At 38.5% G+C, this 24546-nt stretch overlaps 1 protein-coding gene across 2 annotated transcripts in view; it reads right to left on the bottom strand.

Annotated features, from left to right (window-relative positions):
- Positions 1–24546, bottom strand: part of VPS41 (VPS41 subunit of HOPS complex) — a 171599-nt gene that overhangs the window by 24490 nt on the left and 122563 nt on the right. For both annotated transcript variants that reach the window (XM_058570676.1, XM_058570683.1), the window contains 11 exons: positions 23140–23269; positions 21546–21661; positions 20210–20266; positions 16538–16599; positions 15049–15130; positions 12528–12620; positions 7259–7386; positions 5668–5812; positions 3881–3922; positions 3685–3735; positions 1222–1359 (listed from right to left, as the gene is read on the bottom strand). In XM_058570676.1, coding sequence (XP_058426659.1) covers positions 1222–1359; positions 3685–3735; positions 3881–3922; positions 5668–5812; positions 7259–7386; positions 12528–12620; positions 15049–15130; positions 16538–16599; positions 20210–20266; positions 21546–21661; positions 23140–23269 — 1044 coding nt within the window. The remainder of the gene's footprint in view (positions 1–1221; positions 1360–3684; positions 3736–3880; positions 3923–5667; positions 5813–7258; positions 7387–12527; positions 12621–15048; positions 15131–16537; positions 16600–20209; positions 20267–21545; positions 21662–23139; positions 23270–24546) is intronic.

The following is a 24546-nucleotide window of genomic DNA, read 5'->3' as shown; positions in this document are numbered from 1 at the left end:
GGGAACATTTTCTTTTATTTTTAGAGTAAGATGATATATTTCCAAATTTATTATTGAGAAAATATCTTAGGGCCCAAACATAAAATGCTAAAGGTTTTTATAAATTAATATGCAGGCAAGTTATTTTTTAATTAACTACACATTCTGAAAATCCACTGAGCTCAAACTGGTTCATAGTAAATCCAACACATTTAAAGTTAATCACCATGAGTGGAAGAAGCAACTATAAAAGTTGTGGGTGCAGAGAAACTATATGTTGTCAACCAACTTCTTAACACACACCCCTTATGGGTCAAATACATGTTTTGTTTTGTTGATACACAGAGTTGACTAAAAAGTACTTGTTATCTGGCCATCCAAATTTAGTAAGACACTTGTAGATGTTAGACAGTATTCTAGATGGTATGAAGAACCATGGGAAACAGTATTGATGGCCTTACACTACCTGGTTTCTAGTACATACTACTAAGTATTATAATTTATTTTGAAACAGCGGGCTCATAAAACTTACTAGTTCATATTCAGCCCTAACTAGAACCTCATATGTATTCATTTAGTCATTCATTCACTCACTCACGATGCAACAAACATTTAGTAAGTGTCTAATGTGTGCTGGCTACTGGGTTTACAAAAAGGAATGAGACAATTCCTTGTCCTTGAAGAATTTACAGGACAGAGGGAAAAAGAGACTAGTAATCATATTTATTATAATTATAATCGAATGTAATGTGATAGAAAAATGGAATGTGGTGTGAGAGAGAAATACAGAAACACATAAGGTGGTATTTAAAGCCGGCAGGGTGCAGGACCTAAGATATTGACCATGAGTCCCAACTGGGGCAAGTGCCTCTGGCTTGGGACAGTCCATGTCTCCCTCCTGGGCTGACTCTGAGGCCTAATCCTGATTCTGGTAAACTGACTCAGACTCCTGACATCATTTTTGCTTCATGGTTGATTGAGTTCCAGATCCTAGGTTAATTTAAACCTTTATTCCAATTAAACCTGGCATAGAAATGCTTGTGCTCCTCACCAAAATCTAACCAACAGGACCTCCAATTCTCATTAGAAAACCCCAGCAAAACTTACTGCTTTAAGAGCAAGAGTCTTCCCCCTTGAACAGGGATGGATGAGCAGCGATGGTAAGACTAGAAAAACAAACAGCTGACCAAGAACGACAAGTTCTCCACCTGAAGTGTGCCAGTGGAGGAGTCCGTGACTTACCTTTTCAAGTGGGCAATGGGTGCTATCTCGGAGAAATGGAAGTAAGTTTGGTCGATCATATTCAGCATAAAGGCTGATCTGTTTTTCATGGTAGCGCTGCCCCTTATGATGATCTCTCTTGAAAAGCTTATGCAGATACTAAAAAGAACAAAGGAATAAACCACAAATATTAAAATGAGAAAGCAACACTTGTTTAACATTGCTATTTTCAGTTCTAAACAGCTTCCATGGAGAGGCTGGAGGAAAGGCATTTTTCAGGAAAAATCTGGGTGAAAGAGAAGTGGAAAAGAGAATGCCTTTGGGAGAGGAAGGAGATTCTGATTCTCTCTCTAGAATGGCCCTGAGTGACCTGGCTTACCAACCAGGTGGCCTTGCGCAAGTCACTAACTTCTCTGTGACTGAGTTTCTTTATCAGCAAAAATCTCATTGCGTTGTTTTGAGAACTGAATGAGTTACTATTTGTAAATCACTCAGAATCATGCCTGGCATATACTAAGCACTACAGAAATGTTAAGGATAGTAGTTGTTAATATCGTCACCATCATCTGCTTCACCTCAGAAATAAAATGCTTGATTGGTGGTCTTCTTAGATCACAAAAATTCTCTTTCATATAAAAGGGGGTAGAGTCATGGCACAAGAATATGTTCTTAAAAATTCAAGCAGTAAGCGCTAAATTAATTTTCATACATTCTGCATCTCCTCTCTGCTAAGTCTTTTGGAGATCTTTTCACTGATCTTTGCCATGAAATGCTGCCTACGCTGGTGACATCAAAAATAAAAATAAAAAGTAAAAATGAAGAAGGGTACAGGTGTTCTGAACCAATTTTCAAAACCAAATCCTTTACCTAGCTGTCTGAAAAAGTTAATGGACCTCAACGGAACTGAATAATTCACTTTCTACTCAGAGGCAAGATTAAGTCTGTGGATATATTACGTAGAAGTTAGAAATTGATGTTCAGTGTTCAGTTAATGTTAAATATAAACAAACACCCTATAACCCACAAGAGGCAGAAAGACTTAATCACATCAAGCACATGAAGTGCATTCACACCTTGAGTGGACCGGTTCCTAAGAAACATGGAGCACTGGCCTCCCCTGAAGCTGTGACTGCCAATGAGGCAGCTCAGGTCTGACACTCACTGTCCTGTATGGTCACTAAATAAGCCCAACCACGACATATAACATTGAGAAACCACTCCTCGGGCTAACTGTTCACATCTCCCCAAGGCAACAAGGAGGGGAGGAGCAGTCAGACAGACCCCGACACAGGTCTGCCGAAGGCCCCTGCCAGTCCACGGGCACTGGGGTCAGTGTGTGAGCTGGACGCACAGTGCTGTTTCCCAGAGGCACAAACAGGACAGGAAGGCTCTGTCACATCCGCCAAGGCAAATTTATGGAGACATTACGTCGTTGACAGCGAAGATGAGCTATCTTAGTGTAAGCTCTGCCACCGTTTCACCACTGCACTAATTACACTGTCACACAGATACCTACTGCCTGTAATCCTGTCTCAGGGCTTAAGGGGGCCAGAGATCACTCCTTTACAAACAAATCCCAAGGTGGCCAGCACAGTGGTGCCTTGCTTGGGTAAGCAGATAATCTTGAGATTTCCAATAATGAACAAAATAGCAATAGCATCTGCACAACCCCTGAGCAAAAAAAAAAAAAAAAAAAAAAAAAAAAAGTACCTCACATCCCTATCTTGGAGTCTTCAAAACCTTCAATGCATAAAACTGACTTTTGAATAAAATACTCTATTCCCTGAGCCTCCTCTTGGGGTGCAAAGATACAAGAGCACTTATCATATTTCATACTCATAGTACTACTGGTATAATCCCTATTTTCACTAAAGACTTTTCTTCTATAACCTACTCCTGCTTTATTCCCATGATGACAGCAATGCAGGGAATCAAAGTAACCCTCCAAAGGAAATCTAGAATAATGGGCCTTAACAGCACCACTACCAAGGTCACACGAGACAAGTGGGAATAGCTAATGTCAGGCTGAAGGACATAAAATGGGTTCTGTTCTTCAATCACTCTGTGGTCCTCAACATGGAACAATTTGTGGTATTTCCTGGGAAGGAGAACTTGATACCTGCAGTGCACAGGTCAGAGCACTGGCTTTTGCTGTAATTGATGCCATAATTATATTAAATGGTAACTACAGAAGGAAGGTGCTTACTCCTAGGCAAAGTCTGATAACATAATAAGACAACATTTTTAAAAATCACACTTCAATTCTGAATCAAAGTTAAAGTGCCTGATCTGTTATTAATCCCTAGCCTGGATTCAGAGCATACATTGCATTCTAACAATTACAGAATTTTGTTTGTAGTTAAACCTCCAATCTGAGTATTAACCTGAAGAGTTCACTCGAGCATTCTCAAACCAATACTGAAAGGTGACTTGCCACACTATTCAATCAATCAAAGGGTAACAGAAGAAGGCTGTCATGCTCACCACATGCTGCAACTCTGGTCTGTCTTCTAACTCTTCCACTACCTTTTTAATCTAGAGAAAAAATAAATTTTTAAACGTAGAGTTATGAGGACACAAACACAGCTGCAAAATTATCTGATGAACATCTCTCTTCTTTATGGCGATAGTGGTGCCAGGCATTCCTACGGTAACACATATAAAAACAAAAAACACTCACTGAAATTTTATCTTCATTGTCCAAAAGCATGTCAACAGCTTTCTGAAATATAAAAAAATAGCCAGTCATTGAAATTTGCCATAGAAGAAGAGATTATAGAACACAAGAATGCATTGTGTATGCTGTCACAGTCAAAGGTAGAGGCCTTATTTTCCACACTTAAGGAGGTCCACTGTCAGGTCCTTAAGGAGGGGCACTACAATGGCCCTTAAGTGAGATACTTATAAAAGAATGCACTTTAAAATGTGTCTCAATCTGAGGCCTGTGTGCTTTACATACTACTAAAATGGTACCTTGCTACAACTCACTAAATACCAAACAATGTGCCTACAAATATTCTAGCCTCCCTGATGTCTCAGACATCTTTACCAGTTCTCATGTGACTCTCAGTAGTTATGGAGAACTTATCAGTCCCACTACCACAAAATATTGTGGCCACCTGAATATTGACCGAGTCCCTCTGTAGATTCCACAGATATAAGGAGCTGGTCTTATGCAGAGAAAAAAAAAATAAGATAACTGAAGTTTCATAATGATATAAAGCTTATGGAATTTTAGAATTTTCTTTAGCTACCTTTAATATTCACAAATGTCTGCTCCAAACATTTTTTTCCTCTGAAATATGAGGATGTTAGAAGAGATTATCCTTAAGTTTTCTTCTAATTAGAAAGTTCTATGATTCCTTAACTCTGGTTCATACTCTTCAACAGCAATTAGTCTCAGCTCATTCATCCTTTTTCTACAGCTACATATGCCAAACTAGGCTCTTGAGACTGGATATGGAGAAATGTAACTAATTTTTGTATAAGCAGCTCATCCTCTTAATTATCTTCTGCCAGAGAAGCAGAACCTCTGTACCAGAACTTCCACGAATTCTTTTTGGATCTGTAGTCCCTAAGGACTTGACTCACTCAGTACAAAAAATCAGCTAAAAGCATCTTTCAGAAAAAAGAGGTAGATCTAGCTCCTATTTAAATTAAGTGTGTGAAGATTAATATATAGCACATAATATATACATAATACAGCACATAATACCCCTAAACATAGTAAAATAAAACTGAAAAATCCAAGTAATCCTTTTGGAACCTTAAGCGTTTTACTCTTCGATTTATTTCAATTTTAAATTTTCTGAATTAGAACTACTGTGTTTTATGAACCTCTTTATTTCTATCACCAACTGTCATTGACTTTCTTTTTTAAAACACACACAGTTTGTATCACTTTACAAGAGCCACTGTGAGCTGTCAAGGTTGGGTGCCCTCATTTGACAAGCAATCCACTATTCAAATTTGTTCTACAATAAAATAACACATGCCATATGTCCTGGACCTGAGCATCATCTGAGACCAATAGAAACTCCACATGCTAAATCTGTGAATGCCAAGGAATAAAACTGCAAGAAATGGATCAAATAGAAGTTTACTTAAAATTTTAATTCTGGGACATACAATTAAGAGAGTTGAATGAGCCAAAGCATATGGCTAGTTTGTTTCTATGAGTTATGTGAATTGTTTTACTAAAACTTACTTCACATACAAACAACTTTAAAAGTTTCACATCAAATTATGATTGCTTTTATAGAATAACCACATCAAGTAAAGGATTCCTGCATGCCAACTACTAAAATAACTTAGCATCTAGTGAGGGTCACAATTTTCTTAATTAGACCAGCATATAGCCAAGCTATGTGATTTATTAACTACTCCAGCATTTGGAGAGATGTCTAATTGTTAAAAATTTGGAATAGTAAAAATAATTTATCAGTATTAAACTAAGAAACACATTACCTCAGAATCAAAATCCATTAATAAAACAATTTTATCCTTGATAGAACTGAAAAGATTATGCTTGTGGATCAACTGGAAAACATCCTTATGTCTTAATGTTAAGTATATTTCCAAAGCATTGCCATAGTTTTTGTCATAGGTGTACCTGGTAATACAAAATTTTTTACATTAATGTTCATCAACACTTCTAATTCACACACATACACAAATCATGTTTTACAATACTAGAAACTGAAAAACCTGTTTAGAGAAAAAGGTTAACTTTATTGGGAAAACTATTCCTTGGGATTTAACTATATGTGACCAATAAGTACTTCTTTCTCAGAATCTTGCTTCCTGTCTCACCAAAATTTTAGAAAATTTACAATATTCAAGTAGTAAAAATTTTCTTTTATAGAGAGTCTCAAAATTTTTCATAGAAATCCATATACCAAAGAAACTATGATCCAGAATGAAAGAAATTCTTATTCTAGTAATAGAAAAATCAGTTAAAACTCTTATAAGCAGTGTTCAGCTGCGAAATACGTTATATTCCAAAAGCTTATTTGTAAGGAGGTTGTATAAAATTTAAATGTGTTTTCTGCTGAAACATTGTTTTTCACCCACATTGATTAATTCTCTAAGCCAGGAACTGAAAGCCAATTGAACCTAAATTGTAATGTTAGTTCATTATTAGGACTACAGAATTATTAGTATTATTAGTACATTGTTAGTACTACAGAATCCGAGGAATATCTACAACAAAGTTTCCAGAAGAAAATGATTAGTGTTCCAACTTAGAATGCCACAGACATGACTCCCTCTGTGGAAAGTCTTAGACAGTCCTAATTCTAGGCCATTCTGTGTACCTCTCTTGGTTTTGGGCAGAAGATGTAAGAAGGTGGAGGAGGGGTGGTCTGAGGTGGTAGGAGTGCTGAGAGGGGCTGAAGCGAGAACAGCCTTCTTGAGGCTACCTGCAGTCTGCTTCTTGTTTCACTAGACGAAAGCTCCTCCCGGGCACAAGTGTATCTTACGTATTTCTGTAGCATAGGCACGTAGCTCAAAGCCTGGCTGACTGTAAGTGCCCAATAAATATGAAAACTATTAACCAACCTTCTTTTTCTGAGCCTGACTCAGAGCCAGGCACTGAGCTTAGTCCTTGATTACGATATCTCATTTAAACCTTAAGATCACCCCATGAGGAACTGTTACCTGCGATCTTACAGATAAGGAGTCTGAGGTTTGAGAGACTGACTGACTGCAGATCCAGGAATGACAGAGTCCAGAGCCTCACTGGGAACCCAATCCGTTTGAGTCGTCTAAGACATGGCACCCTTCCCTCCCGAACCACTGCCTCTATCACGGGCTGCTAACCAGGGTTCCTCTCCTCAGGGAGACGGATTCCATACAATTGTACAGTTTCACACATTCTCCTTACCTTCCAGTTGTTCATTTGAGGTTTATGAAAGGTTTTTACTAAGAGTGAATTTAGGAAAATGGTATGAAAGGCTCCCTCTTCTGTGTCCTCCCCATTCAGAGTTTGCCAGTTCTAAAATATGAAAAACTTTTCCTGTAGACTGATTTGAAAAAAGAAGCACCAAAATATACTCACAATTCTGCCAGGGTTTTAAGTAAGGTCTTGTTCTGACTATCTTTCTTCAGGTGGTCCCGAACTGCCTGAACTATTACTGAATTGTTGTACAGATTTCCAGGCCATTCTCGGATCAGTGTGGCAAAGCCCTAACCAAGGGGGAGAAAGAGAAGAAGAACACTCTCTAAACAGAACAAAATCCAAACAGTTTAAACAATGCGTAAAAGTATTCATGTAAACAGACAAAATAATTTAATGATTAAAACTTTGGTCCATAAACACAACATCACTTTTCAGAGTATGGGTTTGGGGATGGCGAGGGGAGGCAGAGAATTACTGCACACTCATCTCCATGTAACACTCCTGGGAAGCAGGTGGTGCCATCCACTTTTGTTGCTACTTCATGAAATGCACAAGTAAGGCAGGCCCCCTGGTCCCTCCATAAAGTACCACTGCACAGAGTTTAGGTTTGACCCGCTCCGTCCTCCTTCTGGACTAACTATGACGTTTGGATGACATCTTCTCTTACAGATATTGTCCAAGTCAGCTACTTTCCTCACCACCTTGTATGCACTTTAGGTCGGGCTGCCGTGTGCACTGGTCACGCAGCTATCGCTGCACAGACAGCACACTGCACACGGCGCTTGTTCTCCCAGTGGAATCACCTGGCATCCCACCTTCAGCAAGTTACCACCTTTGTCCTCCTTCCACTCCCGCCTCTAAATCTAGTTTTGTTTAAGGATTGGATCCTATTTCCCTCCCATGGTTGATTCTCGGCCAGCATCCTCTGTGTCCTCCGCCCTCCTGATTCCTGACTTCAGCCCTCAGATTTTTTTAAACACAAAGTACAGTAGAACAGTTTACTCACCGATCCTTGACAACTTTTAAGGAAAAAAAAGCTCAGATGTATTCAAAAGATAGCAAATGGAAGTAACTATGTTCATATTGTTGGGGAAAAAAACTCATGTTATTAATATTAAATGATAACTCAACTAATGCTTTAATGAACTACTTTCAATTTGTTTAAATGACATTTAGAAATGAGAACAGTGAAAATAGGGTGGTAGAATCTACTGCTTTAAAGTCCCAGGATTTGGTAGGAAGAAAATCACAAAAGAATCAGGAATACGGTCTCCATTCAAGTCCTATCCACCACTTTCTATTACAGTAACCCTAAGAAGGATGGAAAGAGACCAGAACAACAGGCTACACATTTCCATTCAAACTGCAACCTTCCTATGTATGAGCATGATTGCAGTTTGACTTTAGAGATTTGAGGAGAGGATTTGCTAAGTAAAGATGATATATTTTATAAAACTGCTGAATGAGAACGTTAAAATGTTCTCTGAACCAAAATGATACTTTGGATCAAGTTTCTGTTTTCTTAAGACTCTTTATAAGACAAAAAAGTCTGAAAAGATTTCCACTCAAAATACTGGCAGCTCTCAGCAGCCCTAAGACCAGCAATAACACTGTTCAGGGAAAGAAGACAGCTTGGCTCCATTTTCTCTTTTCCCTATTCATGCAACAGCCTCACAGTACTGCCAACTTCTAATACAACATAAGACAAAATGACCCCTCATATTGTGTGATAAAAGCACAATAACTCCAACATAAACCGAAATAAACATTTACTACATTTCACGTTAGGCTTTTCTCTGCTTAATTGGCTTCATGCATCCTTGAATAAACGTGCTAAGAAATACCGATGAAATCAACCCTGTGGCCATGATTATTAATTAGCGGACACAGTTATCAGGGAGCTGTTCGATAGAGAGGGCAAAGTTAGAAAACACCTCAGTGCCCATGAGAGGAAATAAAAAGCTAAAAAGTATTCATTAATGAAATGTCATAGAAATCATCCCACTTTTAACATGCTTATACATTTGCCATTAATATTATGAAACAAAGTGTAACTATTTAAAACAATTCTACAGGCTGTAAATTAACGAGCAAAGTTATACGCATTTCAGTAGAAACCCGGTACAAATTAGTCATGAAGCATCATTACCTCCAAGAAAATACTGTTACTTTATATCTTTCCAGGAAGAAAAGAAAATTGAGAAGTCAATATTCCAGAGAAGTACAGTTGTTTTTTTTTAAATCTGACCTTTAGTGCTATTAAGCAGCACAAAATTTTCATCCACATGTGATCAAAAGTGTTGCTACAGAACGCTGCTATCTGATCAATTATGTGACAATTTAATTCAAAATTAAGCATGAAACTGAGAAAAATGGAAGCTAAAATACGAATTGTTTATAAGAGCTTATGACAATAAAAACGAATTATTTATACACCTTCTTAATAGTACTGGCCACGCAGACATGCCAAAAACATTCAGGAAAAAACAGCTACAAGCTCTAGGTTTAAGTCATGCTTATTTCTTTCAGTCTCAATCACAAGTTTTCCAGATATCAATCAACAGGATAATGTTGATGATACAGGATTTAAAACGGTTTCAGTAAGAGTTGAACCATGTGAAAGAACTGTAACAGAACCATAAAAATAATAAAATTGCTTTTTATGATTAAATTACATTACTTTAAAAACAGGGCAAGTAGGGGCCAGCCCTGTGGCCGAGTGGTTAAAGTTCTGTGTGCTCTGCTTCAGTAGCCTGGATTCACGAGTTCGGATCCCCGGCGCAGACCTACTCCACTTGCCAGCCATGCTGTGGCGGTGGCCCACATACAAAATAGAGGAAGACTGGCACAGATGTTAGCTCAGGGCTAATCTTCCTCAAGCAAAAGAAGAGGAAGATTGCTAATGGATGTTAGCGTAGGGCAAAACTTCCTTAGCAAAAAAAAGAGGACAAGTATATTAAGTTTCAGTATTTCTAATTCAAGTTCATACTCTTTTCCATCATTTTCATACAACACTCATAATCCTCTTTCTTTTGGGAAGATGTACAAAGATGGAATATTTATGAAAGCCACTCTGTGTACCAAGAACATACTGGAAAGAAACAGGAGAAGTCCATCACAAGTCTTTATTCACTGAAGAAACCTTTTCCAATAACTATGGCCAATAATGGCCTCTCTTTAGCTCTCTTATAGAACACATTGCTCTGCCTGGCTTACTTATTTCCTAGTTGCTTAAAGCTTATTAATATGGTCTCCCCAGTCAGCCTGTAAACCCACTGAAAACCAGGACTGTGTTTTTTTTATTTCTCTTGGATCCAACTGAGTACTCAGCCCAGTTCTAGACCATGGTAGGTTCCAAATAAATGCTGAATTGAACTGAATAAGAAATGAATAGGAACCAAGCCTCTGGCCTACATCAGTTGGTACCCAGCATAAATGACCGAAACTATTAGCATAAACTCTTCTGTACAGATCTAGAAAGGAACAGATCCACGCTGTTAGAGAAGACTGGATTATGATATTACAACACATGCTAATAAGAGAAGATAAGGAAATGCTGGCTCCATCAGTATGTGTGCTTATTAAAGAAATATTTTGTTCAAGTTTAATTCATGCTAAAGCACTTAATCCCTTCCTATGATCAGAATACAGGCTTATAAAAGTACAGGAACTACACAGGTCACCCAGGCATCAGCATGCGTTGATCTTACGTATCCAGGAATAGCTGGCTGACAGTAACTGACCAAAGACTCGAGGTATAGGGTAAGGGATCACTATCTCAAAAGTCCCTTTAGATCTTAAGATCTAAAAATCATCTCAGAGTTAAAACATAGTATTTGCCATATTACCCCTCCTTAAAATGAATCAGTTATTGGTTAAAAAATGATCTTAACAAGGTGTTTAGGACTCAGTAGGCACTCAAACACAGGAGTTCCTTCTCTTACCCCTCTCTAGTCTGATCACCTCTATTTCTGTGTTAACCTCTTTGTAAGCCACCTCACATTCTTGTGGGAAAGGGGCAACTTGTAAATAAAGTCTTCCTTACCTTGAAAACCTAACGTCAGAATATAAGAAGGCAGTGACAACCTGCAGCACACTGTGAGGCACCAAAAATGAAAACTTATCACTGGGTTAGGCCTCTGAGCTCCATAAGGAGCTGCGGATGGTGCCACTTTTATGAAAGACTATGAAGGCTGGGCAGAAGCTGGAGAAGAGCAGCCCACGGTCCCACATCTCCTGGTTTATGGATTCTCCCAGCACGAGTCACAGCTCTGACAAAGGGCTTCCCAGTCTTGTCTGGAATCTGCCCACCAGAAATCTCCTCTTTTCCTCTGGTCAGAAGGAGGAGAAGACTGAGTCTTAGCCACAAAGCTTTGCTGATAGCTTTATTAGACCACCCAGCATATTATATAATAATTTATCTGTTTATATCAGGGTTTCTCAACCTCAATATTGTTAACGCTTGAGGACAGATAATTCTTTGTCATAAGGGGGCTATCCTGTGCATTGTAGGATGTTAGCAGCATCTCTGCTGGCTCCTAGCCACCAACTGCCACCAACTCCCCAGTCGTGACAACCAAAAATAACTCCAGACATTGCCATATGTCCGCTGGGGGGCAAAATCAGCCCCTGTTGAGATCTGCTGGTTTACGTGCTTGGGTGTGACAGACTAGGAACTATCAGTCAATACGGATCATTTCATTCACATTCACCAGCCTAGTGCCTCACACACTCCTGGAATATAGTAGGCACTAAACAGATATTTCCTGAATAAATGTGTATTAAATCAACGAACTTTAAAAATTATAATCCATTTTGGATGTATGCAAACATCAAATTAAAATTCAAATCCAAGCACATGTATTTTTTAAATGTATGGCCTTGGGCAAGTTAATTTCTTTAATTTTTACTTTCCTCATCTGTAAAATTGGATATTGCTATTTATAGTGTTGTTTGGTGTATAAAATTACCATATAGCAAAGTACTGCCTTTCTCCTTGACCAATAAGCAAACAGATCATTTCCCATCCCCTTCCATTCCTGCCTCCCAATTTCTCTTGAATCCTCCTTCAGCAAACCTAGTTCTGAGTCTCAAGCTTTAGAAAGTTCTGAATTCTTTAGGGGTAGTATAGGCGTCAACAGCAGCTGCTATTCAATTTACGAGGTCCTCCAAATGGCACTTAGTCCTTATCTTTAACTCTTCCAAGGAGGTAGCTTTAAGAAATTCTTCCAAATGTACCTAGATTAGAGATTTTCATTGTTTACATAAACATTAGTTGTCATCAAACTTTATCTACCTCAGTTTCATTTGACACACACAACTGCAAATCTATGTCTTTCAAACCAGTTGCTCCACTGTATTATTTTTCTAAATTTCTTAACATTTTCCATTGAGAATAAGTAAATATGACCATGTCAGAATGTCATACCTCATAATCACTTTCCAAAAATTCATGTAAGATCATTTCATAGATGAGTGGTTTCAGAACTGGATCCCCTCTAGGCAAATAAGGACTTATAGCCTAAGGAAGGAAAAGGAAAAAAAAATTCTTTAAAAAGTGGCAAAACAAAACTGTACTCCAATTACACAGAAAATATAAAAGTATATTTTCACTTTTAAAATTTAAGGCAACAAAGTACTTTGGAAAATTATTTTAAAAAGATTCAAATAAACTCTACTTTCTTACAACACATTACAATATGTTTTCAAACGTATACACGAGGTGTATATATGTATGTATGAATGAATGAATAAAGAAATTCCGTAGGTTAACCTTTATTTCTATATTCTTCCTGATAAATTAATGAAAATCTAAATAACAGGAGGAAGAAGGTCACAGAGATGATAAAAGTCAACTTCTTAAGTAATTATGGAGTTATAGGTCATCTATTAATCTTTCTTTCCTTCAACTAAAATATATCAATTTTTAAAAATTCACAATCATCTTTTGAAATTAGGGGGAAATATAGCTTGTTTTCTTCAGCTATATCAGTGGTGTGTTAAGGGTCGAATTTCCAAACACTGTTAAATGACTCTGCAGTGCACTACACACGAATCACTATGCTTTGTACTGGTGACTGAGTCACCATCCCAAGGAGCTCACAGCCCCAGAGGGAAGATATGCAGACATCTAACCAGCCAATTGCAATATTATGTGGTAAGTATTATAAGAGAGGGATTAACAAGGTACTGTGGTGCATTTTGCATAGTGAAGCAGAGATCACAGATGCCCAGGGTCTATCAGGCAAAGAAAGAAGGGAAAGGGTGCCCTGGCAGGGGGACAAGCAGGAGCAAAGGCATGACGCCATGAAAGCACACTTTGTACTCAGGGAGGTCTGAGTAGCTCAGATGTGGGACAGGGTCACTGAAGGCAGAGGAGGCTGCAGAGGAAGGGGAAGCAGGGTCATGAAAGGAATTCAGATTTTATCCCACAGGCAGGAGGGAAACAACAGATATTAGCAAAGTGAGAGTAGCAGATTTATTTTTCAAACAGCTAACGCTGGGTTACGGTTGCCTGTAGATCTATTGAGAGTTAAGGCAGTGGTACTGTAAGGGAAGAGAAGAGGCCCAATTGACAGTGACAAGGTAAAACTGACAAGAATTGGAGATTACATAGAATAAGGAGGTGAGTTAGATGTTCTCATCAAGACAGTGGCTTTGAGCTATTAAGCATGGAGGAATGGGTACACTGCAATATCATAAACACAGAATGAAAGGAGAAGGACCAAATCTGGGAAGGAAATGTATTCAGATTAATTTAAGTGATCATTATCAGCAGTACCTACAAGGAGAAAAGGCCATCACACATTTCCAACATAGATTTGGAATTCAAAAGACAGGTCTGGGTTATGGAGCCATCAGTGTAAACGCAGCCACAGGACTGGACAAGATCCTCCAGGAGCAGCCCAATAAGCATGAAAAGAAGTGTCCTTGGGAGCCCCCCAGGAAGAGCAACTTTTCTGGGGCAAGCACAGAGGAGGCGCAGGCCTGGCCAGCTGGGTTACTGGGAATTTTTTTTTTTTTTTTTTATTGATGTTTTAATGGTTTCTAACATTGTGAAATTTTGGGTTGTACGTTTTTGTTTGTCCATCACCATATATATGACTCCCTTCACCCCTTGTGCCCACCCCCCACCCCCCTCCCCCCACCCCCACTGCCCCTGGTAACCACAGTCCTAACTGGGAATTTTTAAAAGCATAATTCCAAGAGAGCACTGAAAAGGCCCACAAATATTGCAAAGTTTAAAAAAATGTTTTAAAAAAACATAGGAATACTTCATTAATTTGGAGATTGTGCACTGAGTTAAAAGATAAAAAAGTGAAATATCGGGCCGTCCCCATGGCTTAGCGGTTAAGTGCATGCGCTCTGCTGCTGGCGGCCCGGGTTCAGATCCCGGGCGCACACCGATGCACTGCTTCTCCGGTCATGCTGAGGCCGAGTCCCACATACAGCAACTAGAAGGATGTGCAACTATGACATACAACTATCTACTGGGGCTTTGGGGAAATAAATAAATAAATAAAACTATAAAAAAAAAATGAAATATCAAAACTCTTTGTTAGAGCTACACAGTCAAACTTTTCCATTTGTCTTCTAGCAAGTAAAATATTATTTGAAAAATGCATTAATTGTTCAGTACATTTGAAATGGATGAGATTATACCTGTTTTCCACATTCATTGAAAAGAACAGGAAAACTTCATCTGAACAGAGAGAATTGGAAGGAGATAAGAAAATGAACACATCATATATGTAATATTCTACATATTTTATACACATAAAATATAAACTAGGGTTATATTTTGAAACTAATTTCTAAAGGGTGGATTTTTCTTTCCAGCTGAGATAATACTCACTTTCCAATAAAGAACTGACTACTATTGTCTTAACTTTATTTCCATCTCAACTCTACATGCAAAAATTAAGAGTGAAAAACAAAGATTTGCTTACCTTAAGCTGTCCAATTTCTTTAAATTTATAAACTTCATATTCCCAGAGTGCTGCATTTTTCCCAAGAATTTTCTGGCATTTGCTGGCAGTAAAAACATCCCAGGGAGATAGTATAAATAAATAAAGTATAAATAAAAAAAAGAAACAGAGACAGAATAAGTAGACATTTCCCCTAGGGGCTTAGATAAATAAATCTCTCATCCCAGAGTTTTCACAAATTTCTATCTCCAGTGCCAATGAACATAAAGGTATTACTGTTACTCACTTGATTGCATATACAAGGTTAATGGAAATCATGAAAATTAATACAAAATACTTAGAAATAAAGATGAATCCCTTTCAGAAGACTACGATTAGGGGTTCTCCCAACCATTTTCCTACTCTGAGCTTCCTACTTATCCAGATGAGCACTGCTGGCTTGGGGACCTTCCTTGCCTTGAAGAAATCTCAACATACCCAGAAGTCCCAATTTAAATCACTTCTAGAATGGCTTTAAGTAATGGACTACAATCAGACTTCAGAAAATTAGAATCTTACCATAGTATATAACCTGGAGTAGTGTTTATATATGAATGAAACCTTACTTAATTTACACATCAAAGAAACACGTTTCCCTAAATTTCAGGTGAGGAAAAGCAGGTGTGAAGCCTATTTTCCCGGGCTGCCATGTAGATGTAGTCCTGCAGACAGGCACTGCACAGCTCCAGGGCGAGCAACTCACATAGACCCCCATGACCACTATATAACATTTTTGCTTTCTGCCCACCATTAACCCTGCAAACCAGGAGTGTGGGGTCTGTCTGATCACTGCCATTTAACTGCCACCCTCTTGTTGGGAGACAATTCTCCTTGAATTGTGAGCAGAGGCACCGACTGCCTTTATTCTGGACTATCTTCTCAAGGATGCTTGTAGAGTGAACAGCCCTGGAATCAGGGGACACAGATAGTGTCTCCCTCCACAGCAAAGGGCAGATGTGTTTACTGTCCAGTATAATAAAAATAACGTCTTCCTCTGTTGCCAAGGGCAGGAGGGCTTACTGTACGTTAAAAAAGATTCAGATACCCTAAGCTTGGGGTCCCCTGGCCCTCACTGTATTGCACTATGGGATCTGGCGCAAGTGCTGGTACTCTTGCTACCACGACTGCTAAGATAGAGAGTCCTGTGTCTCTGACCCAGGAGCCTCACGTGTTCTGCTAGCACCCAGGAAATGTGCCAGGCTAACTTGTTAGCTTCTAAATCAGGTAAAATCTCAGATTCTTCATGGTTCTCAACATCTTTCTCATCAAAAAATGAAAAAACATTTCTCTTTTGGTGAAAGTGAGAAGTAAGTGGGTAAATAATAACTATCAATGTATTCTGTGGTTAAAACTATTAATATTCAAAAATTAACCACTATAAAGATGTAAAACAATGTCAACTGCATTTTTTTTATTAACATTGCTCAATTCTATTTATATTAACAAATAATTGTGAAAATGTCATTATTACCGTGCTGCTATGTCATATTCTCCTTTCGCCACCAGGTGGTTTATATATGCCAAGCCAATATCCTAGGGAAAATTAAATGAAGGCATTTCATAATTAACTGGAACAACTGAAAAGCTGAGTCTCAGTTTCTGAGCAGGCCATGACATTAGGGCCCTATGAGCACCAGACTGGAACCTGTTTACACATTTTAGTTTGCTTTATGTAATCATGCTCATTTCTTTCTCAAGCATATTTATCTAATTATTCTCATTTCCTTCTTAAGCATATTTAAATGTACTTGTATTTTCACATATTTTAGAATTCACAATCTTTAAAAAATAAGTAATGTTGTTATTTTAAAGGCTCCTAACTTGCCCCCAAATTTTCTACAAAAGAAATCTCCAATAATTAGAGACAGGATCCAACAATCTCCTGTTGTCACTGGATACAAAACTGTTGCTTGTGCTTTCATCTGTAAAATGTGAGCGACCTGTCTCCTCTATCTCAAGTCTGAAGAAATGTAAGAAGAATGAAATGACAGAATAATATATTAAAGGGAAATATTAAAGTTAACGTTAAAGTAAAAATGAACTCAAAAACATGTTATTCAAACCCATGAGTTTACAGATGAGAAAACTGGGGCTCAAAGCAGGGAGGTGACTGGCTTCAGAGCATTCACATTCATTCACTTACTCCACCTCGGATCTGAGAGGGCCTGGGGTGGCCAGTGTCACCAGAGACGTGGGAGCTCTTGCTTGATCTCCCCATGACTCTTCTTATGAAATACTAATTCCATCTAAAAGCATTTTCACAAGAAGCTTAAACGCAGTACATATAACAAACTTGAATTTTAACTTCTACTTTCTGCACAAAAAAGTTTTTGTGAAATTTCTTCCTGCATGGCAGAAATGGCAGGGGCCCATTTCTCTCTCTGCCTGCTTGGTATGAAATTAATTGTGCTATGAGAAGAAATTCTGTGCATAATTAATGTACAGGACACGCTCATTTCAAGAGTGAAAGAAAATACATGTAGTTCTTTGTTCATTAAGTTTTCACTTTAATGACTACTATCTAGGAAATCACACTTCAAATCTGTAGGAACTACAGAGTAAAGAAAGGGTGCCTAACCTTACTTCTCTGAAACAGACCATATATCACCTATCTATGGAAGGTCTTTCTGTCCAGGTTCAGAGAAGAGAATGTCTCCTTTGCAGAGCCAATTTCTCCAACCTTTCTCCTCATGTCCATGCTGCCTCCCCATAGTGGAGCTTATTCTGCCACTCATCCTTTCTCTGCACTCCTCTAACTTCAACCCGATTGTACCTTTTCCCTAAGCATAAGCATTCTAAGTGTGTCTCTTACACAAAATACCTCCATCACCAACAACCTTCCCATGATGTCACAGCCCCCAGCCACAGTCTTCACTCTTTTCTACTTCACAGCTAGCCTAGTAGTCTACATTCGTAATCTCCTATTCACTTTTCACCCCCTAGAGCATGTTGAGAATACATAAGCCACGCTAGTCACGTTCATATTACCAGACCCAACGTACAACTGACTCGCTGAGCTTGTCTTACTTTTGACCTGCTTACCTCAACTACTTCAGCATTTAACTCGCTTTACCTTGAAATGCTCTCCTCTCCCACCTCCCATGACACAACCTTCCTCCAGCTGTTCCAAATCTGTTTTGTATACATCATTCCTTGAATGCTAGCGTTCCCAATGGTTCCATTCACAGTCCTCTGTTCTTTGATACTAGACACTTGCCCTGCATGGACTGGTCCATACTCATGCCTTCCACTGACACTTGTTTGCTGATGACTCTCCTGAATCTATTTCTGAGTCTAGATCTCTTTCTTGAGGTCTACTAGGATGTCCTATAGGTGGCCAAAACTCAATGTGTCAAAACCAGAATTCATTTTCCCCCAATCCTGCTCCTCGTTGCACAGTCTCTCTCTCTCAGTGAATGGCAACACCATCCACCAGAGGCCCAAGTCTCAAGACTGGGAGTCAGCCTAGATTTCTCATTCTCACTCTCCTCTGTACACAGAGCCAGTCACCATATCCCAAAGAGTCCAGTTGACCATATCTTCCATTTATCTTTTTTTTTTAAATAATTTTATTTATTTATTTTTTTCCCCCAAAGCCCCAGTAGATAGTTGTATGTCATAGCTGCACATCCTTCTAGTTGCTGTATGTGGGATGCGGCCTCAGCATGGCCGGAGAAGCAGTGCGTCGGTGCGCGCCCAGGATCCGAACCCGGGCCGCCAGCAGCGGAGCGCGTGCACTTAACCGCTAAGCCACGGGGCCGGCCCTCTTCCATCTATCTTCATCTCTCCATTCCTACCAACTCTGCAGGTCTCATCACTTCCACCTCCACACCACGAAGGGAATCATACCTAATTGATTCCCAACTCAGTTGGCCTCCCTATGGACCTCATCTCCATTAGAGAATTTTTCTAACAAGTAAATCTGATGTGGCACTGAAAGATTAAACTGTCTTCTAAAGGTTCCAAGACAGGGCCGGCCCCGTGGCTTAGCGGTGAAGTGCGCGCGCTCCGCTACTGGCAGCCTGGGTTCGGATCCCGGGCGCACACCAACGCACCGCTTCTCCGGCCAGGCTGAGGCCGCGTCCCACATACAGCAACTGGAAGAATGTGCAACTAGGACATACAACTATCTACTGGGGCTTTGGGGGGAAAAAAAAAATAAATAAAGGTTCCAAGGTAGAGACAAGTTCCTAATGACACATGGCCCTTCAGGATCTGGCTCTTGTTACATATGTATAAACTCTTCAACTGCCCCATATCACCAAGCAGGCCAAGCGGTTTCACTTCTCTACACTGTAACATATGCTATTCAATCGGCTGGAATGCCCTCTGCTCCATTTCTAGATAATCTTTGCTTGTTCCCCACAATTTTGAATGGAAAAAAAAATGAATGGTTCTCTCTCCTCCTTTTAGTTCCTGGATTATTCTGCTGGTACACTCTTTGGGAATTAGGCTTTTATGTGGAGTTTTACAGAAAAGTTTAAGGTAGGGAAAGTGTAGGCAGAAGGAATTTGTGCTGAAACTCAAATAGCCATAGAAGACTAAGTTTCCAATTTTCATCTGTAAACAAGGGTCCTGGGTTAGAGGATCTCTAAGGACCCTTCACATTCAGAGGATAAGATTTCTTTTCTGCTTTCCATCTGCACATTCACTGTCACAGTTTGCAAAGAAATGGGCTTTCAGTCACTGTATTTTTCCCAGAGTCTGAAATGTAACAAAAATGTATTTGATGTCCTAGATTAGTCTCCATAACAAAATCAATTGAATCTGTTATTGTGGAGACACCAAAGCAATCTAGTTTTATGAAACCACTCTTTTGATAAATTTTGTGATAATGTGATTTTACCTACGATTTAAAGAAACTTCACCACACATAACTGGAAAGTTTTGTATTTAAAGTGTATTTCACAAATCCAGTTTCCAAATTACCTAAAACTACCTCCTAGCAGGTGTTCAAGTCTCTTGTTTACAAGTAGAAACTGATTCAATAAAATGAGATAGTTTGACCTTACAGGTTGGAGAATTAGTTTGAAATAAATTTTCAAAAAGTAAAAAGAACCTGTTCTTTTCAAATTACTTTCAGTCCCATTATAACTTACTGAAAGGTAAAGTTATGTTTCAAACAATAGAATTATGCACTTACCAGAATCTTATGTCTTTTAATGTTCCTTTGGCTAATTTCTGCTGCCATCAAAGCTTCCTATATTTACATAAGCATGATAAAAGGAGTAGAAAAGGAGGGAGGGAAAATGGGAGAGAGTGGGAAAGAGAGATATTGAGGTTATAAACACTATCTTTATTATGCTTTAAAGTTCTGCACTACATAAAGCCCCATTTTCCCATGGCTTTTGCTTCAAGCACAGGAATTTTTAATGTTATGGTTGAATGAACTTCACTGAATTTAAACTCAAACAAAAGCAGTCAACCGAAATGAAGACTTCTCTTATTTCCATTTGAATTCATTTCCACATTAGGATATTGGAATCACATTTCAGACACAATTCAAAATACAACCAAATCTGGTACATTCAAACAAAAAAATTCATCCATCATTTTAAATCTGTATGACACATATTGACAAAGGGGCACTTTTCCTTTATGCAACATAAAAAGTAAACTATATGCATACAGTTAGGTATATCTACATTAAGATTTTAAAAATCCCTGATTTTATTTTTATTTTGGAATGTTTACAATTATTACTTTAACACAAATGTCTCAAACATAAAGTTATTTAAGAAACTTCTGGATCTAAAGCAATATGGTAATAACTGGGGTATCAACTTGGTATCAACACCTGGACTCTAAATGTTTATAAATTAAAAACATTTTTTTCCAAATTCTTTTAGGTGGTTACAAACTTAAAGCAACAAATAAGTAACTATTTTTTGTTTGTTTGTTTTTAGCTGGTTAATATATAAGGCCATCCAGAGAGTTTCTCTAACTAAACCAACACAATAATGCCTTTGCAGCTATTAAAGGTAATAAATGTTTCCCCTTTTAAAAAAAAGTCATGATGGTACATTATCTACTCAAATTTGTCTTAATCAAGACTCAATGAAGTGGACAACATCATTTTCTCTCAACAGGTAGTTCAAATTATCCCAAGTGAGTATTAATTTGATAGCTTTCTTTTTACATATGAAATAAGCACAAAATAAATGATTTCACTAAAATATCCAAATAGGCAATTGTGAAACACTAGCTCTATTTTATTTTCCTTGAAAAACCACAAAATAAACATTTCAATAAGCTGGATCTAACCCACTCCCTCCCTCTATCATCAACTCCTCTCCTCCACTGAACAGTAATCTTTTTTCCCCTAATTTCTGAAAAGAACATTGGAAAGTTATTAGTCACTTACATATTTTTAGCTTAGGGCACTCTAATTCAGACATGAAAGATTTATTACAAAAACCTTTTATCCTCTCTATGTTACAGACAAGTCAATACTTTCAAGAAAGTGAAAACAAAACTACTTCATATTTCTTCTTTTCAAGGAGCCAGTCAATGTGGTCATCTTGGTCTCGTTCCTTGGCTACTACAACATCTCTTGGACTCACGATGTAAAAGAGTGATTCCCCCTCAGAGTATTCTGTAAGTGAGAGAAGAGAGGAACAACTCCGGTGACTCAACAGTAGAAAGCTTGGCAGTGTTTTCAGGGGACTCAGAACAAAGAGAAAACTCGTCCACCTTTGGAGCAATTGTGTTTGGCTCTGTTTGAAGATAGGGGTGGGACACAGCGCAGAGAATGATAGAACATATTTCAGTGCTTTAAAAAATATTTAAGTGTAAAATTATTTGGAAGAAAAAAGAAGGAAGGGAAGGAGAAAGGAAGGGAGAGAGGGAGGGAAGGAGGGAGGAAATACAAAAACTTAAAAAGAAATAAGGTAGGTTTAAAATTCTGTGTTTAATACATTAACATTCTGACCTCAGCTGCAAGATAGCGTTCAAAATTCTCCAAGTCTGCTGCATATTAGAATTCACCTACTGTATATACACTTTATTTATGGCCACTTAACAGCACTGTTCTATTCTTACAGAACAATTACACCCCCGAGTTGGCGATAAATGTTTCTTCCTGATCAAGGTCAAGGCCATCTAAAGCATAAATGACAGATGCCCCAAGCCCTGGGGACATAATCTATCATTTCAGCATGTTGTGCACAACGCCAATTGTGAGGCTTTCCTGCAGAAGTCAATTATAAAACCTGTTCTGAAGGGTTTCTAAGTGTGCAGCAGAGTTTGCTCTGAGCAAAATACCTAGATTGGGTGCTTTCAGTTGTGAATCACATGTGCATTTGCCAAGTCCAGAATATACTCTCACATTTCTCAGCTGATTTGGGGCTTCATACAAGAAAGCTCAAACAACTATAGAATATTTTCTCTCATTTCTTTTAGCCAAAATGAGAACTAAAAATATTCTCAAAAAATGTCAATTGTTTTTAAAGCAGGAAAGAATTCCTAAACAGCTCAAGCTGTTCTATTTTCAACAATGTATTTTTTCAAGGATATGATGACACCCAAACACAGATGCCCCCCGTAGACTAAATAGGAATGGTTCTCTACTTCTAAGCAGTGACTAAGTATATTCGTTCATCCACTCAATAAATATTCAGCAAGTGCCTAGTATGTGCCAGGTACTCTTCCAGGCTCTGAGCATTCGGTCACAAACAGCAAGACAACTTCTCTGCCATCTCAGAGCACACCTTCTAGGACACAAAGCTGGGAGTGATACGGCAACCACAGAACCATGCTCCTGGACGTCAATTAAGTTAGGTGTCACATTAAACAGTGAGGACAAGAGACCAAAGACAAGAACAAAGACTACAGGCCCTACTCACCTGGGTCCTGGCCCCATCTCGACCCCTCCCTTCTGCTGTGGGAGCTCAAGCAAGTTCTGCCATATCTCTGGGCCTCGATGCCCTCATTTTCAACATTAAGAGGCCTGCCCAGATATTCCCTAAGATCCTTTCAGTGCCTCAACTTAAATTCCTGGCTGTGCTACTCGAGTGGAAGGGGAAACAAATAAATATAAGACATAATATGAGCCAGATCCTTGATCTCTCTCACCTAAATGATAATCTCTACATTCATTCTCCTGAAAGCCCCTCACTGTCAGAGCATCAGAAGAGATCTCTTCGCAAGTCTCAGAAAGCGGCTGGATGATATCCAATCTGGGCCTGGCACAGTATTCTCTTTCCTGGGGAGAAAAGAAAGGAGAAAGGCTCATTTTAACTACGTTTCTATAATTTATGCAAAGTAATTCTAGTTAGCCATAATTAAATGCCTTGGTTTTATAATTTCAGCAGATATAAGCCCTTCTCACCACCTGCCACAGATAGTCTCATAACAGTGTTTTATTTTCTGACCTTTTGCATGAGATAAATAGGACAAGTACTACTGTGTCATTTCAGTAGCCCACCGCTACAGCCCACTCAGCTCCAAGGGGACAGCTACCACGTACTGGGAGAACTTTTGTTACATCTCTTCCTGACAAATGTGAAAAAAAGTAAAAATAATACTACAAACTGCTCCATTATCCAAATTACTTCCACTACTAGTAAACTTACTGGTAATGCTGAAAAGTCAGAGACTGAGAGTTATATGTAAAGCAGAACTTGCTGAGACGATGGAAATGTTCTCTAACCGCACTGCCCAATATGATAGACATGCATCACAGGTGACCACTGAACACCTGAAATGTGACTAGTGTGACTGAGAAACTCAATTTTTAATTTTATTTAATTTTAATTCATTTAAATTTAGATAGCCACATATGGTTAATGACTACAGTTTTGGACAGTACAGTTTTAGATCAAGGTAGAAGGGGAAAAGATGATTTACTGAGGTCCTATGACAGTTCCACTAACGGAGTAGGTGATTATACACAGATTATTCTCATTGAGTTCTTAAGTTAAACCTTAGTAAGTATTATTGTTCCTAATATTACAGATGAAGGAACTAAGGTCCAAAAAGTTTACTAAGGTCAAAGTTACATATATAAATGGTTGAGACTGGGATTTGTGGAAAAAGTGGAACTTAACGGTGAACTTTAGATTTGAAATCAAGTTTGCTTTACTTTAAAAGTTCACCTTTTTGAACATGTAGCATACAGACATAAAACATACACTTGACTATTTTCCAAAGCAACAAGACCTAAAGCAGTGTGACACTGCTGCAGAGAACACAGATGAAAGGAACACAATGAAAAAGTCCAGAACTATCCTCAGGAACTATCCCCAGGAAAAGTCCAGGAACTCTCCAAGTTCCCTACGTAAAACAGTAAGCCTCGGAGATTTCTTTGATCAATTTTGTTAGGTTAACTGAGAAGCAACTACACTAGTTTTGCATCTCACACATTTAAAACATTCCAAAAATAAAATATCAGTAATAAAATATCAACTAGTAGAGAAAATAAAACACAGTGAATATACAGCATAATTTATCAGCTCTGTGAGAAATGAGACATATCTCAAT

Source organism: Diceros bicornis, chromosome 3 (genome assembly GCF_020826845.1).
Source record: "Diceros bicornis minor isolate mBicDic1 chromosome 3, mDicBic1.mat.cur, whole genome shotgun sequence".
Classification (NCBI taxonomy): domain Eukaryota; kingdom Metazoa; phylum Chordata; class Mammalia; order Perissodactyla; family Rhinocerotidae; genus Diceros; species Diceros bicornis.
The sequence above is the reverse complement of the archived record's forward strand: the minus strand, read 5'-3'. Positions and strand labels throughout refer to the sequence as shown.